Source organism: Lynx canadensis, chromosome X (assembly GCF_007474595.2).
Source record: "Lynx canadensis isolate LIC74 chromosome X, mLynCan4.pri.v2, whole genome shotgun sequence".
Taxonomy (NCBI): Eukaryota; Metazoa; Chordata; class Mammalia; order Carnivora; family Felidae; genus Lynx; species Lynx canadensis.
This window is the reverse complement of record NC_044321.2, coordinates 106095979-106117295: the sequence shown is the minus strand read 5'-3', so window position 1 is coordinate 106117295 and position 21317 is coordinate 106095979. Positions and strand designations below refer to the sequence as shown.

General features: G+C 38.6%; 1 protein-coding gene and 1 pseudogene across 1 annotated transcript; both read right to left on the bottom strand.

The window, feature by feature from the left end:
• Positions 1 to 2856: 2856 nt before the first annotated feature.
• Positions 2857 to 3567, bottom strand: LOC115506898 (annotated as a pseudogene).
• Positions 3568 to 9699: 6132 nt separating this feature from the next.
• On the bottom strand, positions 9700 to 20289 carry LOC115506897 (olfactory receptor 13H1-like; the record flags this gene model as incomplete). Its single annotated transcript, XM_030304853.1, has 3 exons — positions 20088 to 20289; positions 17053 to 17239; positions 9700 to 10291 (listed from the first exon to the last, which is right to left on the bottom strand). Coding segments are annotated over exons 1-3 (981 nt in total), but the record flags the coding sequence as incomplete, so codon positions are not given.
• Positions 20290 to 21317: the final 1028 nt, after the last annotated feature.

Here is a 21317-nt window from a genome sequence, read left to right as displayed (position 1 = left end):
GGCGGTTTTCTGGGTTATTTAGGCAGGTGTAGGTGGAATCTAAGTGATCAGCAGGACGCGCGGTGAGCCCAGCGTCCTCCTACGCCGCCATCTTCCTGTCGAGCCCCCTCCCTTGTTAACACTTTTGCTCTCTTCCTAGTAACCCAAATAAAACATTTGGATTTATCTTTGATTCACTCATTCACTCTTTCAGTAAAGATTTGAGAGTCTATTATGTTACCACCATTTAAAAAACTTCCAATGGTTTATTCTTTACTATAGGATAAAACTGAACTTCCAAGGCTAACAATATGCTCTAGAATGTGCCCCACTTTATCTTTCTTTTTTTCCTACTATTTTATTTATTTATTTATTTATAATATAATTTATTGTCAAATTGGCTTACATACAATACCCAGTGCTCATCCCAACAAATGCCTTCCTCAATGCCCATCACCCATTTTCCCCTCTCCCCCACCCCCCATCAACCCTCAGTTTGTTCTCTGTATTTAAGAGTCTCTTATGGTTTGCCTCCCTCCCTCTCTGTCTGTAACTATTTTTTCCCCCTTCCCTTCCCCCACTGGTCTTCTGTTAAGTTTCTCAAGATCCACATATGAGTGAAAACATATGATATCTGCCCTTAATTTATAATACTAGCAAACTATGTTTCAGCCAATGGGAACAGCCATTCTGAAATATACCCTATGACAAGCATTTACACTTTGGTGCAGTTTTTCTTGCCATTTGGAATGAATATGACATGATTGTTTCCCATACCACACTTTGCTTATTAAAATTTTAGTTATGCTTGGGGCGCCTGGGTGGCGCAGTCGGTTAAGCGTCCGACTTCAGCCAGGTCACGATCTCGCGGTCCGTGAGTTCGAGCCCCGCGTCAGGCTCTGGGCTGATGGCTCAGAGCCTGGAGCCTGTTTCCGATTCTGTGTCTCCCTCTCTCTCTGCCCCTCCCCCGTTCATGCTCTGTCTCTCTCTGTCCCAAAAAAAAAAAAAAAAATTTTAGTTATGCTTCCAAACCTACCTCAAATTCATCTGTCATAGAAATAATCCATATTTTTCTTACCCACAAATAATTTATCCAATTTCTCTATCTCCGCAACATGCTGTTGCTTGCTTATAGTACTAGTCCATTATTCATATGACATGGTTTGTTTGAGTTTTTCTGTTATTGAAAAGGAGAAAGATACTACAACAGAGGATTTTTGGTAAAATATCATCATGTAAATGTCTCAAAGATAGGAGATCTGAATTGGAAGGCATGATGGAGGATGTCAATTAGACAGAAGAACAGCTTGGATTTGTAAATTAAGGATTCGGTGCCCTTTCTTCATTCTTCATAAAGTAGAGTGGTTTTGGAGAAGAGGGACATTTCAATTACATCTCAGAAAAGGGAATAGGGCCAGAGATAATTGGAAATTGACCAATGGAGCTGAATACTTAGAAAATTGTGTGTAAAAATGTAGACTTGAAAGATAATTTGGAAGCGTATGCTAACACTTTGCAGAATGCTCACATAAAAGGGAAGTGATCCAGTAGGGTTGACAGGATTTATATGCAAGAGAGAGTAAAGGTCTGATGTATAAAATGAAAGATAGCACTTTTTCTGATCATGCAATGGTAATAGCTGAAATTAATTTCTTAAAAGCTTGGAAATTTGGCAGAGGTAAATGGGAGATGAGCAAATTCATATAAGTAAAGAAAAGGCATTGAAAATGATGAGGAATGGTCAAGGGGAGAGAAGCCCGGCTTTCATTTCAAGCTGTCAGAGAGGATTGGTACAGATGAAAAAATAATTTGAAGAAAGCTCTCAAGGAAAGAAATGAAGCCAAATGCTTTGAAGAGAAAAATATATTTTCAATTTTAGAACAAACTAATGGAGAGCACAGAAAACGAATAAAGAAATTAGAACAGAAATAGAGAAAATCAAAGAGCAAATGACAAACGTCTGCAATAGACTGAGAGTCTGGGTAATATAGGGAAGAAACAAAATCAAGCAAGGCTACTGACATTTTCTCAGGTGAAAGAAGGGAAGATAGTTGTCATGTGTTTGAGAGATTATAGACAGATAAGCTAAGGTGACTTGAAGTCAGTTTATGAGGGTCATTTGTGGAGCTGTAATGCAGGAATGGGCTAACACAGGGGCACACAAAAGCGAGCAGAAAAGGAAAGAATGACTCAGCCACAGACTTCACAGCTCAAGTGTGAGTGAGCATCATGAAAAAGATGTTGAGAAAATCTGTATCTGCTTCTGTTACGGATGTGGCGCAGTGCAAAATCTACACACTTTGGGGTCAGAGATGGGTTTTAGTCCCACTTCTACCACTTACCAGCTGTGCAACCTTGGGAGAATCTTTGAGCTTCCAGATCCTTGAATTTCTCATCTGTAAAGTGACTTCACATTGTTGTGAAGATCAAATGAGATGGTATTTGTGAAAATATCTTGAACAAAATTTAGATATTATTATTCTAGGACTTTTTTTCATGAGCTGAGCAAACACTTATTTTTAGGTTTCTCCCCCCTGCCGCTGTATTGAGATATAATTGAAATATAGCCTTGTGTATGTTGAAGGTTTACAACATACTGATTTTATATACTGATGTATGACAGAATGATTATATCTGTGGGTTTCTATAGTATATAGAATAAGAAGGAAATCACCAATATGATGAAACAAAGAGAGTGAATGATATTTGAGCAAAGAAAAACTTATAAACTTTTATATATATATATATATATATATATATATACGTATGTATATATATATATATACACACACACACACACACACATATGCATGACTTTACATATACATATGACATTATATATACATATGACATTACATATACATATAACAGTACATATTAACCATACATATACATATACATAATCACAAGTTGCCAGTGATACTTTATTTTTTTCTTTTCAACATCCTGTTCTGCAGCTTCCTTGGCTCTTTTTGCCCAGATGCCAAAGAGCCAGGCATGGGCATGGACCACGTGAAGACCAGCGAATGCCTTGAAGTTCTCCTCTCTAATGACTCTGGCTTTCTCCTTCTTACAGACATTCCACATGGGCATGACTGGTCCTGTCAACTGGGTAGCCAATTTGAGTTCTTCAGCAGAGCCATCTCCCTCCTTAGGGGCTGATGGCTTCCTGGGGAAGAGGATGAGCTTGGTGCCATACTCCTTCAGCCACTTCACATTGGCCTGCAGGGATTCTGTGGACATGTTCCACCTTCTTGGATTCACTGAGATTCCAATGGTCCATGCCACCTTCTTGTGTAGGCCAGCCACCCATAGCCCTTCCATGCTGAAGCCCCTGCCAACTTGCACTTTGGTGTGATACCTCACTGTGGGGGCACCGTGGGATGGGCTGGATGGGTCCGGACATGGAGGCTCTGGGCCTTGCTTTGGCTTCCCGACCTTGAGTCTGCAGATCTTCCCCGCTGGCTGGTTGAACCATGAGGCCATGCCACTGCCAGTCCTTATGGAAGTGGGGCTTCAACATCATGCCATTCGGGCTGGGTGCCATGGCTGCTGCCTACAGGCCTCCTCCGAGGGAAAAAGGCCTGCAGGAAAATAACTATATATATTCTTAAAGTTTTTATTTTAATCACCCAGTGCTCATCAGGACAAATGTATTCCTTAATCCCCATCACCTATTTCACTCATCCCCTCCTACCTACCCTCTGGTAACCATCAGTTTGTTCTCTATAGTTAAGTGTGTTTCTTGGTTTCTTTATCTCTCTTTTATTTTTCCTTTGCTCATTTGCTTGGTTTCTTAAATTCCACATATGAGTGAAATCATATGGTATTTGTCTTTCTCTGACTGACTTATGTCACTTAGCATTATACTTTCTAGCTCCGTCCATGTCCTTGCAAATGGCAAGATTTCATTCTTTTTATGACTAAATAATTTTCCATTGTATATATACACCACATCTTCTTTATCCATTCATCTATAAATGGACACTTGGGCTGATTATATATCTTTGCTGTCGTAAATAATGCTGCTATAAACATATGGGTGCATGTATTCCTCTGAATTAATATTTATATGTTATTTGGGTAAATACCTAATAGTTCAATTGCTGAATCATGGGGTAGTTCTATTTTTAACTTTTTGAGGAACATCCATGCTATTTTCCGCAGTGGCTGCATCAGTTTGCATTCCCACCAGCAGTGCAAGAGGGTTCCTTTTTCTCCACATCCTCACCAACACCTGTTGTTTCCTGTGTTGTTGATTTTAGCCATTCTGACAGTTGTGAGGTACTATCTCATTGTAGTTTTTTCCCAGCTTTTTTTTAACATTTATTTATTATTGAGAGACAGAGAGACAGAGTGTGAGCAGGGGAGAGGCAGAGAGAGAGAGAGACAGACAGACAGACAGACAGACACAGAATCCGAAGCAGGCTCCAGGCTCCGAGCTGTCAGCACAGAGCCTGACACGGTGCTCCAACTCACAAACCACGAGATCATGACCTGAGCTGAAGTCGGACGCTTAACCGACTGAGCCAGCTAAGTGCCCCAATCTCATTGTAGTTTTAATTTGCATTTCCCTGATGATTAGTGATTGGCCACATGTATGTCTTCTTTGGAACAATGTCTGTTCGTGTCTTCTGCCCATTTTTAATTGGCTTACTTGCTTTTTGGATGTTGAGTTTTTTAAGTTCTTCATATATTTTGGATACTAACCCTTATCAGATATGTCATTTGCAAATATCTTCTCCCATTCCACAGGTTGCCTTTTAGTTTTGTTGATTGTTTCCCTTGCTGTGCAAAAACTTTTTATTTTGTCCCAATAGTTTATTTTTGCTTTTGTTTCCCTTGCCCTAGTGGACCTATCTAGAAAAAAGATGCCACGGCCAATGTCAGAGAAATTACTGCCTATGCTCGCTTCTAGGATTTTTATGATTTCAGGTCTCATATTTGGGTCTTTAATCCATTTTGAATTTATTTTTGTGTATGGTGTAACAAAGTGATCCAGTTTCATTCTTTTGCATGTTGCTGTCAAGTTTTCCCAACACCAGTTGTTGAACAGACTTTTTCCTATTGTATATTCTTTACTGCTTTGTCGAAGGTTAATTGACCATAAATTGTGGTTTATTTCTGAATTTTCTATTCTGTTCTGTTGACCTATGTGTCTGTTTTTGTGCCAGTACCATACTATCTTGATCATTAAAGCTTTGTAATATAACCTGAATTTCCAAATTGTGATGCCTCCAGCTTTGCTTTTCTTTTTCAAGATTGCTTTGGCTATTTGGGGTCTCTTGTAGCTCCATATGTTCTAGTTCTGTGAAAGATGTTGTTGGTATTTGGATAAGGATTGTATTAAATGTGTAGATTGCTTTGGATAGTACAGACATTTTAACAATATTCTTCCAATCCATGTCTTTCCATTTCTTTGTGTCATCTTCACTTTCTTACATCAGTGTTTGATAGTTCTCAGAGTATAGATCTTTCACCTCTTTGGTTAGGTTTATTCCTAGGTGTCTTATTATTTTTGTTACAGTTATAAATGGGATTGTTTTCATAATTTGTCTTTCTGCTACTTCATTATTGATGTATAGAAATACAACAGATTTCTGTAGATTGATTTTGTATCCTGTGACTTTGCTGAATTTGTTTATTAGTTCTAGCAGTTTTTTTGGTGGAATCTTTTGGGTTTTCTATATAGAATATCACGTCGTCTGCAAATAGTGAAAGTTTTATTTCTTCTTTACTGATTTCGATGCCTTTTATTTCTTTTTGATGTATGATTGCTGTGGGTAGGACTTCCAGTACTATGTTGAATAACAATATTTTATAGAAAAAAATTTGAGGCTCATAGTAGTACTATTCATGATTCATGAAATGCAACAGTATGTCTAAAGGAGTAACAGGTGAGGAGTGAACTTTAGAAATCATGCAAGGAGCCAGAGGACATTTATTATATTTAAATAAACATGTTTTATTTGAACAAAATGCAATTTTATATGCCATACAAAGTTATTCTGGATCAGAGAAGGGGGTTGTCATATATGAATAAAACACAACTATGTGTCTTTGGACCCTACCCTCTCCATATCTCTATGTGTTCTTTGAATGTTAGAAAAGAAGTGAATAACGTTCATGATGAGATCACCCAACCCCTGAAACCCTTTATTATATCTGTGCTAAAGACCCTGCTTCTGAGAAAATGCATACTGAATGTAAATGAATTGCATGTAAAAATGAAAAAGGAAGGGGTACTCCAGTGACCTAAGTTTCTTCCAAATCCTTTTTGCTACATTCTTAGTTCATTCCTGCATCAAGTCGCAGATTATTAACAGCCTCCTAATTGACTCTATGTCCAATCTTATACCTCTTCAATCAATTTTATACATTTTTTGTAAAAGTGAGCTTTTAAAAACACAATTCTGAACATGTTACTGATCTGCTTAAAAATCTTTAATGGTTTCTCACCACCTATAACAGGGCTCAGCAAACTTTTTTCTGTAAAGGGACAGAGAGTAAATATTTTAGACTTTGCAGGCTGCCCACAGTCTTTGTTGAATAGGCTTCTTAGCTGTTGTTGTTGTTGTTGTTTTTCTTATATCACTTAACAATTTAAAAACCAATCTTAGCTCCTGGGCTATGCAAACCTAGAGCTGGATTTGGCCATTTGGGCCATAATTTGTTGACCTGTAGAGTAAATAAAGTGCTAGCTCCTTAATATAGCATAGCAGTCTCTCCATAATCTGGCCTACTGCTTTCTTCGCGAGTTTTATATATTGCCAAAACACTTCCCACACCTTCTGCTGTGGGAATTAAATTGTTGGCAGTATCTGGAAGTACACCAAGCTGGGTTTTGTACCTCAGTACTTGTTCATATTGCGTCCATAATTGTCCTCCCTTATCCAACTGGCAAGCTACATCTCTCTCAAGACTCTACTAAAGGTGTCATCTCCTCTATTAAATATTTCCTGATTGTCTATTTAGAACTCGACTTTGTAACCTGTACAAATATGGATCACAGTATCGACAGCACTTCACTGTGCTTATTTACTCCCCAACTCCATTATGAATCTCTCAAAGGCAGCAAATAACTTACCTGGATTTGTATCCCTAATATACAGTAGCCATTTAGTAAATGTTTGTAAAATGAATAGCCCCAGGCATTGTGTTAACAAGCCATCCAACCAGTGATAACATAAAGAGAAATGAAGGGAGGACTAGTAGCCCTCTGAATTGTGCATGACCCATACATAGAAGAAAGTTATTACTTTTGTAGTCTCTAGAGAAGCTCCCTCAGTCCCACTCTTACATCTTGTAGATATTTCCCCATACACTCATCAGGGCGTGAGGGTGGTTGCACTAATCCTCATGGAAGACTTTTTTTTTTTTTTGAAGTAGTAATACCATCTAACAGCGCCTGTGTTTTTAGAATCCAAATGTGGACTCAAAACCTATCTTCCAATAAACACACTTTAAAAATGTTCCCAGGGCTTTTAGTATTATTAGTGATAGAATGGTTGACCTAAATAGGTGTTGGTGAGCTGCCTTTGGAATGTAGCTACCCTGTCTCTGTGGGGAAAACGTGCTCTGAGTTCCAAGCTGATGACTTATGAGTTAACTTTTGAACATAACTCATTCCTAAGTTTGGGGCTGTCTCTACTTAAAATATATCAAGCATAGGTCAGAGGAACTGGAATAGGAGTTAAACAGATTAAAAGTAAAGCCATAAAAGCAAGAGCCAAAGAGAAATATGATATAACTATGTTTCTAAAACTAGCAAATGGGGTTCTGAGGCTTCTCGTTGTACACTCTGGAGTGGAGAATGTATAAAGGAGATTGACTTGGGAAAATAAACAGTAGGAGTGTTTGGAAACTTTCAGAAAATCACAATAATATCTTAGGAACCTATAAAAAATTTGCTATTCAAAAAATAGCAACTTATTGAATGCTTACTGTATGCCAGGAACCATTCTAAAATTTTTGTATAGGTTATCAATTACACACACACACACACACACACACACACACACACACACCCCACAATGATCAACCTTCAGAAAGTAAAGAGAAAGGCTAAGGGTAGAAAATAATGTGGCCAGATAACCATCTACCTAAGAAAAGAGTGTGGGAAGAAAGAAAATTTTAGAAACAAGACATAACCACCTTCTCAATGTGCTATGACAGAAAAATTCCAGAGTCAAAGTTAAGATGAGAAAAAGAATCAACAAATTACCATAATACAAAGTGAACAATACATGTTAATTGCCAATAATAGAAAGTGCATATGGCATCTTATTAAATGGGGAAGAAAGAAAAATAATCACAATCTTGGACTTGAAGATGCTTGGGTAGAACAGAAATGCTAAAGCTCATGAATGTGTATGAGAAGTGGGAGTAGAAATGACCAGAGGGTCGCTAAGGCACATCATGGAAGAGAAGGCAGAGAAATAGGAGAAGGCAAAAGAATAACAATTTCAGTTTAGACGTTTTTGTAAGAAATTGATATGATGGAAATTTAATATTTGTAGAAGCAATGTTCATTGAGAAAAGATTTATTAATATATATAACATGCAAACTATTTTAAAACAAGAAATTATAAGTATAAATTAGAATAATTTATTTAAAAACACTTTTTAAGTGATAAAGTGCTTTATACATACAAAAGATACTTCTTGCTATGAGAAGTTATCACCTAAATGTGGGAATTAAGGGATTATTTGTCCATTAGGTTCAAATTGAGGTAGACACCTATAAAATATACAATGGTTGTATAATCAGTGTGCTATATATGAATTTTATCCTTGTGTGGCAAGTACAAAGATGGTTGGTCGCAAAAAACTGGCTCTTTATACCTCAGAAAAGAACCTGTCCCTGATAGACTACTACAGCTGTAGCATCCACCTTTACCTATCTCTTACTATTATTCTCTCTCTGAGCTATTTTGGGCACTTTCATGGCTTTAGGTCACAATGTGACTTGACAAAATGTTACCATTTATGGTAAACTTGTTAATGAGTGTGTCTAGTAGGGACCTAGTAGAATGTTCAGTAAGATTTTTATTGTTGTTTGTTTAAAAATTTTTTTTTTGATCTTTATTTATGTTTGAGTGAACGAGAGAGGGAGGGAGAGAGAGAGAGACACACACACAATGCGAGTGGGGGAGGGGCAGAGAGAGAAGGAGACGCAGAATCCGGAGCAGGCTCCAGGCTCTGAGCTGTCAGCACAGAGACCGATGCGGGGTTCGAACTCATGGACTGAGAGATCATGACCTGAGCCGAAGTTGGATGCTCAACCAACTGAGCCACCCAGTTGCCCCTGTTGTTGTTTGTTTTAAAAAACATAAATTGAAATTTTACAGACTGAGTTCTCATTGTTTTTCCTGCACATTGAAGAGATTTAAAGAGAGCCATTAGGATTTTTCATTTCCTTTGGCTAACTTCCTCAGTGTACCTCTTACACCCTTGTTTCTTAGGGTGTAAATGAGGGGAATTAACATGGGACTAACTGCTCCATAAAATATTGAGAAGTCGCGGTCTGTGAGTCTGAGCCCCGCGTCGGGCTCTGTGCTGACAGCTCAGAGCCTGGAGCCTGTTTCAGATTCTGTGTCTCCCTCTCTCCGACCCTCCCCCGTTCATGCTCTGTCTCTCTCTGTCTCAAAAATAAATAAACGTTAAAAAAATTTTAAAAAAATATTGAGAAGAATTTGTCCTCTTCCTGAGATTTCTTTGAGGTTTCAGGTACTTGTAGATGGCTATACCGTTAAATATGTTGACCACAGTTAGATAAGGTCCACAGGTGAAGAAAAATTTGAGGCTGGCCTCTACAGAATGGATCCTCAGCACGATAACCACAATGTGGAAGTAGGAAATAAGGATGATAGTGAAAGGCAAGGTCAATATGAACACACTGATAACCAGACCCAGAATCAGACTGACAGGAATGTCTGAGCAGATGAGCTTCAGCGGGGCCTGGATCTCACAGGTAAAATGGCTGATGGCACTCTGTCCATAATAACAAGCAGGAATTGCAATGAATGGTAAGACTGCTACTAAGAATGCACTTGCCCAGGTTCCCAAGGCCAACTGTACGCAAACTTCATTATTCATAATGGTGGTGTAATGCAGGGGATTGGAGATTGCAACAAACCTGTCATAAACCATGACAGCATGGAAGAGACATTCTGTCATCCCTGGAAAGAGGGATGTGGTCATCTGGGCATAACAGCTGGTATAGAAAATAATGGGGAAGTCCCTGAAGCATTGGGCCAAGACATATGGTTCCCAGCTGGTGGAGTAACAGATATCAAGGAAGGATAAATTACTGAGGAAAAAAATACATGGGGATATGAAGTTGTGAATCCCATCACACTACAACAATAAAGTTATTCCCAAACATTGTGACCAGGTAGAAAAACAGCAGTCCCAACAAGGGAGCCTGGGTTTGAGGTTATTGGAAAAATTTAACGAGGATGAATTCAGTCACCTCAGAGGCATTGTCTGTCTTTAGACTGCCCATTTAGTCATCTCAAGTACTGGGAAAGTTAAAATGTAATGTAACCTATATTAGGAAATAAGAGGAATAGCATCTCAGTAGCCTGTTAGAGTTCATGCTCTAGACTTCAGATTAATTGTTATGTGTCATTTGTTTTACTGAGTTAGACTCAGCTGCTCAAGTATCCAATGATGAAAATACAGGTTCTCTTCGTTATCCTATCTTATGGAACCTTGTGAGGTTAAGTTGTTTGGACTGTGTTAGATCCCCATTAGAGGTACTTACACTTGATCAAGTAAGACCGTCATTAACATTGAGTTAAACAGAATTATTTCTCTCATAATGGGTCATAGCTAGATGACTGACTTTATTCCTGACCAAAAAAAAGAGGCAAGTATCTACATCTCCCCACCAAAAATGCACATTTATAGACAGCTTTATTTAAGTTGGCTCACTGATTAACAAATAATTTTTTACACTAAGCTCAATGATATAATTGTGAATGCTTGAAATGCTTATTTGCTTTTCAACTCTTTTTTTTTTTGCTTCTTACATGTCATATTAAAACCACATATGGATGGTAAATTAGAAAGTGTATATGTAGCTAAAGCAATCACTCAAGTCAGTGGAAAAACAACACCAGCCAAAATGACATGAAATAAATGAAGCAACTTGTGGATTTACTAAAACATCACTCTTTGTTCAATTGTTCTGACATATATCTTCAATGACAGAAGCTTACTCTGTTCAGATACTACCATCTCCGTATAATACAAACAAGAGCTTAAAGGGTGATGGGAAGATTGTATTAGATAAAAGGATTTTACGAAGACAATCGTTACTGGAAATTTTGAAGAGAGATAAGTCAAATTTTGGAATGCATGTTTCCAGAAGTGTGAAAGAAAGACAGAAAGACAGAAAGACAGAAAGACAGAAAGACAGAAAGAAAGAAAGAAAGAAAGAAAGAAAGAAAGAAAGAACAAGAAAGAAAGAAAGGAACTGAGAGAGGGAGGGAGGGAGGAAGGAAGGAAAAGACAGAGCCTTGTCAGTTTTGTGAGATTTCAGTAGGGAGTGAAACAGATGACCCATTGAAATCTATTTTGGCTGTAGGATTTTCTTATTTAGACACAGAATCAAATCTCTCCATACTGTATTGTTGTATTAGTGCTGCATATAATTGGGTAATTCTTCATACCCAAAAAGCAGAATGTCAAAATACAGAAAGAAAGTGAGGGAGTCAGTGGAATCTAAGCCTAAATTGTGGTTCAGCCACTAATAAGCTGCACAATCTTGAGAAAGTCAGTTTCCTTATATATTCAGTGGGAATATCACCTGATTTCTTGCAGGATTGTTCTAAGAATTAGATAAGATTATGTCTATAGAGAACCTAGCACAGTGCCAGGCACAATTATTAGCTACATAAGATACGTTAGCTCCGTTCTCACTTTCACATCCCATGTAGACCTTTCCTTCTGCTTGAATTTCATCCTTGTAAACATGTGCCAAAATGTCATTTCATCCCACCTTTACTTGCGATATTATCACATTATTAGAAACAATACCATCTGAAGTTTTAGGTTTGAGTAACAACTAAAGAAAGTTTGACTGTGTAAGTCATTAAAATTTGTTCCTGATGGTAGGCGGGAAAAGACACATAAAAAGATGAAAATTACTCACTGACTTAGGGCTGGAGGACAGCAACAGAGAAGTGCACCTCATTCATAACAGAAGCATTTTGCAGTTGGCAACACCCCCACAAATGACTAATCTCCAAGAAGAAATTTGATTCCTTCAACTGCGAGGAAAAGAAGTTTAATACAAGCAGCTGTGGTAATAAATCTTCCTATCAGTTGTGGTTATAAGGCTGGAAAATCTTGAGTTAACTGTGCTGGTGAATCATGCACATTTATTTCTACTTGTTAAATGTATTTTTCTTTTATTTACACAGAGAAGGCTTGTAATGAGGCTACCATGAAAGGTTGGTGTCCAAAAAACAATAAAGAAATTCATTGTCTAGCATACATAATAATAATATAGTTCATGCCAGTTCATGACATGCAATTTTTCTTTGCCTGCACAAATATGAAAATGAAATTTCTTCTTGAAGTGTCCCAAATTCTGTTACTTTGTTCCAAGCCACAGAAAAATAAATTGAGGAGATGTCCTTTCTGAATACATCTAGATATTTTTTTTAAAATATTGGTGTTTGCCAAAAATGTATAGTGTACTTACAGACCCAAAATATTTAAGTAGCGTTAAAAGAAGGCACAATTCAAATGCAAGAAGGAACCTTGGAAATTTGGATAATCTTGTGGTGGTTTTAAATTCATGACCTCAGTCTTGAAGAATAGTTTCCACTTTTGGGATTCAGGAGGTATCCTTGTCTAATACAAATAGAGAGAGAAGACAAAGGAGGAAGAAGTTTCTGCTATATTTAGCTCATTAAAATAATGGTCACTCACTTTCCTCCTAATCTGGTTTATGAGAATTTCAGTGACCATTCCATATAGCAGTGATTTTGGTCACTAAATATAGTGGTGTTGGGGAACCACAGCCAGTCTTCCTCAAAGAGAAACTTCATTCTCTCTGAGCAGTTCATCATTAATTTATTTTCTTTTCTGCTAGCAAGTTAAATGTTCAGGTAGTGCTATGAAGAATTTATACTGAGGAATTTTGGAGAACAAGATGTACAACGTAGGATGATTGCATAACTTTTGTGTTTGCCGGGTTCTGCAAATGATACGCTATGTTGGTCAATCCAGTTCTCTTTCAAGTATGATTGTGGGATAACAGAGGTTAGGTAAAGTTTTATTTTTATTTAGTTTTTTTTTAACTCGAAGAATTTAGACCCCATATCATGGAAGTAAGGCTGAGTGTACATTTTGGAGTTTGTAAGCCCCTGGATTTAGTGACCATATCTGAGTTGCCTCTGTTTTCTCTGGCATTTCCTTGCACAGAGGAAAGTCTTGAAAAATGCTGAAATAAAAGCTTTTGATGTCACTTTGACTAAATGGATTCTTCCATTCAGGTATTTTTATATTGCATTTAATGATACTGTTTGGGGCCATCTGGCCCTGAATATCTTTTTTCCCCTGAATTTGTACTTGTCAATTTCTTGGTACAAAAAAAATATTGTGTTGACTGACAGAACTGTAGAAAGACGACAGGAGAGGGGACTTTCAGCCAGATATTCACTTCTTACTGGGCATTTGTGGGTCACTCCTTCCATAGAGGGTTGATGGTAAGGTTCTGCCTATGTGAGATACTCATTCCTCAAGATTCTATTCTAGGGACTTTCTCACCCCCAAATATTGAAAAAAAACATATTAAACCTGGATAGAAATCCACAAAATATGAAGGAAAATAAGATGGAGAACATTTGCAGGAGCATACAAATTGGGAGAAATTGCTGTGCCATCCATAAAATATTTCACAGAGGACATGGTTGATGCTTCCCTAATGAAGATTACAGAACTGGCATTACAGGCAAGCTACAGTAGGAATGGAAGGCTTCAGCTGTCCAGGCATCTGATAGAAGTCTCATTCCTCTGAAAGCAGAGCCTCTGATAAATTTGGGATTTGCCTTAGTGACAATTTCATTTCTCAGAAGGTTAAAGAAGCATTGAGGGGAAATGATGCTATGGACTTAATTATGATGGAATGGTCCAGAATCTTGGGAGAAAATAACCATATATTTTAGGAGTCCATAATAGAAAGAAATTCCATGGCCAGTGTTTCTAAAAGGGAAGTTGGCTCTGGGGACATAGATACCTTTTCTCTGAATCTTTTAATTTCAAATTTCTTAAAGTCTCTGATGGTAGTTTGACCAGAGACAGATAATCACAAGAGATTTAAGATGAAAACAGACTTTTTTCATGTTAAGTACACAGCACAGAGCATGCAAGTGGCACAGACGCAGCTCTTCTGGGCGTAGACAATACTTATCTAGCAATCTCATAAGGCCTAATTGACAGCAACTTTCTTGCCTTATAACCGGAGTCTACTAGACCCAGTCCCTATAGCATACTGATCTGTGTGGCCTACTCTGAAAGTTTACTAGGTAACTGAATTTTACTTATCTTGTGGATATTTTTTCCTCAGAGCTTTTTGGTGTGTACATGGGAGGATTCAATCGAGGCTTCATGGTCATACAGAATAATTTATTCATTTATCCATTCAACACATATTTATTGATTTCTTACTATGTGTCAGTTCTGTTCTATTTGCTGAGGATGTAGCAATGAACAAAAGAGACAAGACTTCCCTTCTTATTTAACTTCTATTCTGTGGGGATGAGACAGAAAACAACAAGTAACAAATAAAGTAATTCAGATAGTAATAACTGTTAAGATGAAAGTAAAACAGGATGATATGAAAGAGCAGTGGAACAAGATTGTTATTATGGATATTTGCTTTTGAGGAAAGTGATGTTTGAGTGGGGACCAAAATGACACAAAGTAACTATGTGAAAATTTAGGGGAAGAGAGAATATGGGAGAGGGAACAGTAAGTGCTAATAAGACTAAGGCAAAAACAAGTATAACTATTTGCTGGATAGGAGGTAAGTGTAGCGAAGCTCAGTGTAGGGTGACCAATCATCCTGGTTTGTCCTAGACTTTCTCAATGTTACCACTGAAAGTCTAATTCATGTCCCATGAAATTCTTCAATTCCTGTGTAAGATTTAGGATTACCGCAGAAACTCATTAGTGATAACAACCTCACAGAATGTATTCTCCAAGTTAACCATGGTCCTTCTATCTCAATTCAGATGATAAAGTTTGTTCTAAGACCTTTCAAGTACAAACCCAGATCTACTCCTGATTTGTTTTTTCCAGTGTCCTCTTGAAGAGTCGTCCTTTGAACCATAAACCCTTCTGAAATCATGGATTGACCAGTGTCCATCATGGAGAAACTACAAACTGTGGCAGCATTCTTATACTAAGTGATCCTAGGATGGCCAGTTATTTTTTTTAGTAGTATGCTTAGCAAGGAAGTAAGGCCCCTAAACCTTGATTTTTCCACAGAAACTACTCTCAAAACAATTATATCACTTCTTGTGACTGCACAACTGGTTTTCTTTTAACCTCAAGGCTCAGCTTTACCATTTGCTAACCAGTTCTTCATCTTGTTCAGTTTGGCCCAGAGTTCCCTTCCACTGAGGTCCTTTTGAATGCTAATTCTGGTATCCAAAACTTCACCTAAGTACTTCTTACTTTTTTGTATCACCCAAAAATTGGCACATTTGCCGTCTGGGTTTTTACCAAAGTCATTTGATAAAAGTGTTGAACACAGCAGGGTCCTTGGCATGTCACTGGAGACATCCTTGCAACATAGCATTAATCCCTTAATCAATATGTTAGGAGAAATTTGGGTAGAAATTAAATCTTAAAATTTCAACCCTACTACGTTACCCATGATTTGGGATATCACATGTAATAATGAGGCCAAAATATTGCTTGAAGATAAAGTTTCTCTCACTTGCTCTTGCAGATTACTGGCAATAAAAATGATAATACTGGAAATGTGGCTAGAATAGGTGAACAACACTAGGCACACCTAGAAGGGAGAGAAAGAGCCCTCGATGCTGGTTCACAGAGCTTACCCTTTGGGAAAGACCAGAAGAGGAGGGGGCTTGAGGAGAAATGAACAGTTAAATGTCTTAGCTTGTTATTAAAGGTTTTTGTACTAATGCTACAGCCATAGAAAATATATAAACAAATGGGTGTTATTGTCTTCCAATAAAACTACAATTAAAAAAAACATGTAGTGGGCCAAGTTTGATGGCTGGGCTGTAATTTGCCAGCTTCAATTTTAGATGATTCAGAATCACCTTTATAGAAATATCCTCATCCATGTATATTTTAATCCGAGCGCACAGTTTTCCCCCACCACCCTTGTCTCCTCTGTTAAGTTCTTCCATTTCTGAGCTTCAGAAATAGGTTGGGGTCTCCTTAACTGCTCTTTTGTCATGATTTCCTTTCAGGTTTACTTCTTCCAACCTTTCTCTTTTATGATCTGAAACAGGGACTGGTTACCTTTTTTTTTTTTTTGTAATCAGTCATGTAAAGGATATTTTAGAATTTGTAGGCCGTAGGTCTCTGTTGCAACTGGACTGCTTTTGACCCACATGCTATAGTTTGCCAATTGCTGATGTAGATGGGATGCTAATTATTCTTGAAATCATGTCCTCTAGCCTGCACACCACCTTGCATTTGCTTTTCGCATTATACTAATTGGGAACTACCCAGCCCAATGTTATTCCATTGTTATTCCTGTACCCAGTACAGGTCACTGCAAACAGTGGTTCCTTATGCATACACAGGTCTTGTGTCCTGCTTCTAACAGCACTCCTCCGTGATACCCTGTGTCCTCTGAATCCCTCCAAGAACTGAGGCCTAGAAACAGCCTGTTGATCTGACACTCCCCAATCTCAGAGTTCTCTAGAAGGCTGCTTTTAAGCCTGCTGGTTTTCATATTCCCTGCCCCTGGAGTGAAATTTCTGCCAATTTAATTATGAGGTGATGGCAATTAGCAGGAATTAGCACCCATAATGTAGAAGTTCAGGTCCTTTCAGTGACTCCAACTCATACCCGGACACATTGACAACCATTTGCCAAAACAGTCTAATCTCCTCTTGCAGCAGAGGTGATGAGACTCGCTGGGTGACCAAAGGCACTGCTGGCAACAGGCACTTGGTAAGAGCGATGACTGAGAGGAGAAACTCAGGAGTAGGACGAGGGATCCCTGCAAGATGATCAGTCCAAGTGACTGCTTTGTCTAAAAGGAGGAAACCGAGTAGGCATATTCATTGTTCATGTCCCGCTTGAATTTAGATTGACAGCTGCATTTTTTAAAATGCACAGAATTCTTATTTCACCCAAAGTTTAGATTAATTAAAACATGAAATTCTACAGGAATAGACAGAAAAAGACAAATACTTTATGATCTCACTTATATGTGGAACCTAAAAAAAATTAAACTCATAGAACCAGAAAGTAGAACCATGGTTACTAGGAGGTGGTGGGTGGGGGAAATGGGGATATGTTGGTCAAAGGGTACAAATTTCCACTCATAAGATGAATATGTTCTGGGGACCTAATGTACAGTGTGGTGATTATGGTTAATAATACTATGTATATATTTGAAAGTTGATAATAGAGTAAGATCTTAAATGTTCCCACTGCAAAAAAGAAATGGTAATTAGGTGACACGAGGGAGATGTTAGCTAATGCTATAGTGGTAATCATTTTGCAGTATATAAGTGTATAAAATCATCAAATTGCAGACCATAAATTTAGACCATGTGGTAGGTCAGTTATATCTCAATAGAGCTTGGAAGTTATAAATAAATCCACATCTTCCTCAAATCTTAATTCAAAGAACAACTTAGTCTAAAAGTGCTGAGGCCAAATTTCTTGTCCTGGTTTTGCTAGAACATGCTGAACTTTAGGTTCCTCTTCTATAAAGCAAATGGATCTCACTATGGACAATTATGGTTCCTAATCAACATTTTCTCCAATCAGTAGAGAAAACATGGAAGCCATAGAAAACCATAGGTAACTGAACAAAACCACAGAGAATTCCACTGTTTAGTTGTGACCATTAACAGAATTTGGGCTCTTTCCCTGTTCCTATGCTATTTTCATAGTCATGATGTCAGCTATACAAAGTGTGAACTGCTTTCCCACCCAAGCATTTTCCCATGGCACTAAACAATTGTTCAGGACTCTTCTAGCTCTATGATTTCAGGTATGTTTAGTTTCTTATGGTCAATATAAAGTCCATAAAAAATCATGGTGAATATTTGATTTTTTTTCCAATAAGCAAGTTAACATAAAGCTTTTCATGGAAACTAAATGGAATAACTGTAATAATAAATTATTGGTAAACTTATAAGGAATTATTAAAATCCTTTATTTATACTTGTTGGCCCTCGATTTGACTATAGCCTAATGAGCAGTCCAGCATGGTAATTTAAAGAACAGATTATACAATTCCTTTCTCCTCCAGGAGAAGCAAGTGATCCATAAGACTAGAAGTTAGCTGTTATGAAAATTACTGGAGATGAATATAATGTTTAGAAAACATTAACTCTGAGTTAAGTTTAGAGTCTAATTTTAGCACCTGTCAAAATAATGAAACAATATTGCTATGTAAGATAGCACGATGGCTGACTTTGGGAATGAATTATGGCAGGCTTTATGTGACAATAAAACAGTATTGAGAAATCAATAAAGCAACATTGGAAATTTGGAGTTTGGCCAAATATTGAACAACATCTCCTACATACGAGGCATTGGCTCTAGGCACGTAGCATCTAAGGACAACGAAAGTACTGTTATTCCTTGTAGAAACTCACAGTTGAGTGATGAGATGAGGGGTAATATTTTGACATAGCTGTCTTTAAGGTGAGGTGCAGAGTAGTAAGTGTCCTGGCAGACAGGTACTTGAAGGGTTATAGGAGTTTCTTTCTTCTGTTGACATGAAAGAATCCTTGGGCTGAACAGTATCACATATGAACACATATGCTTTCCTTTCATTTAGCAGAGCCCTGAAGTTAATTCCAAATGTAACTCAAAAGCAGCAGCAACTTTACTAAATGGGGAGAGGAACACTCCCAAAGTCCAATTATTAGAAAAGGTCAGGGACAGAGGTGGAATCACACCTGCCAGGGGACACAGTATCAAAGGTTTCAAAGTTGCAAAGGGAAACCATTTCAAAGCCTCCAGGATTAGGTCCCAGAGAGGCAATTAGAAGGCCGTTCACATGAAAGAGTTCAGAAGTATTTACAGGAACATGCCCAAGAGAAGGAGTTTATTTCCAGACTACTAACACTAAAGTTGCTTTCCTCCTTAATTAAGTCTCTAGAACTTTGGAAACAAAATATTTCATTACCTTCCTGGCATGGCCTTAAATGGCATGGGAATCCAACATTTTCATCTCAGTGCTACCAAGTGCCGGGATAATAGGCCAAGCAAATCTGCAGCAGTCACCTGGGTGATTCTAAATATCTGGATGGTTGACAAAAAGTTTAATCTGATGTCCACATCATTACCTCAAGGTAACATAGTCTGACTCCTCAGGTAGAACTCTGGTTCCCTTTTCTTATGCCCACACTTATCCTTCGGTGTTTTACCTATCTGTTTGCTTCTGTATCTCCCCCACAGGGCCTAATTTTAGGAAGAAAGACACTGTGTCCTTGCTCCCAGTTGTTTCCACAGTGCCTAGCGCAGTGTTTGGAGCATTACTGCACACTCAGTAAATATTAGTCAGATGAAAACACTAGGACAACACTAAGTGGATACGGTAACGCTAAGGTAAGGCAGTGGAGAGAGAGCTCTGCCAAGGGTCAGCCGATTCCTTGGAGATTTGCCTACGTAGGTGGCACCATAGCTAGAGCTGCCCCCCTGTGTAAGGACTCTTTCTGTATTTCAGTTGACGATGACCAGGAACGATGGGGCTGGGGAAGCCAGCTGGATTGATATGCTGATACCATTTTCAGACCCGAACGAGGACCTTGGGGGTCCATGTGGTGCCACTCGCACATTTTAAACATGGAGAAACTGGGGCACAGAAGGCAACAGCTGCTGTCCCTGAGGCACTAGCTAGCAGAGGACCCTTTCACACCCGTGCCTCCAGACATGGTCAGTGCTCTTCCCTCTGCAATCAGCTGCCTCTCCTAAGGCCTGAAGGTCAACAGCCAGCATTTCAAGGGCAGCTCCACAAAGGACATGACCACGTGGGCTCTGGGAGATATCTTCCCCTTTCCCCACCTCAGTTTCCCCACTGGGAAAATCAGCCTTATAACGTGTGACTCCCGGGGCCATGGTGAGCTAGCCTTAGAGGAAACAGTGCTTGGAATGTTCCTAGCGGAGCACCTGTTACATAGCTGATTCCCAGCTCCTGACTCCCTTCTCCTCTACCCGGGCACATGAGGCCTTTCAGGACATGCAGAGATGAAGAGTGTCTTTCGTGGTTGGGAAGGGTCAGCTGTGTAGAGGGTCTCGGCTGCTCAGACCCGTCTCATCCTTCAGGAGACAAATTTGGAGCTCAATCCTGCATCAGTGTGCTCTTACTCTGAAGAGACTCTCCTCCCTGCTCACTCCTGACAACCCCCAAGGAAACAGAGCTTCCAAACACAGACTTTCCAATTTTCCTAGTAAAATGAATGAAAGAAGCTTTTGGGGAATAAAGTGATTTCTTTTTAGCTCCACTTGTTTACTTTTCCATAAGCTCCCAAGATGGCTTACATGTTAGCTGTTAATCACACCATCTGTTCAAACAGTACTTCAGTAAATGATTCAATTCATACTTTTCTTCTAAAAGAATCTTTTTAAAGACAGTGTTTATATCTCTGTTATCCTTCATTTGGCAACATAGTATGAGCTATTTTAACTTTGCTATCGTTGTAAATACACATTGAATTCCCTATTTCTTAACTGTGCAGAAAACAAGACAACTCGTCTGCATTGGTTCCATTTGCCTCTCAGCTTGGAGGGGAAAGGGTGCTATTTATTAGAGATTCTGTATTTTAAATTTTTTAAAATTTATTTATTTTGAGAGAGAACGAGCAAGCATGAGTGGGGGAGGGGCAGAGAGAGAGAGAGAGAGAGAGAGAGAGAGAGAACCCCACGCAGGATCCATGCTGTCAGTGCAGAGCCTGACGAGGGGCTTGATCTCACGAACCCATGAGATCATGACCTGAGCTGAAACCAAGAGTCGGACGCTTAACCAACTGAGCCGCCCAGACACCCCAGAGGTTCTATATTTTTTAAAAAGAAAAAGACAAGAATTTCCAGTCAGCATTTTCTCTGATATCTTGAGTTTAGTGACAATGACTAGGTTCTAGCTACAT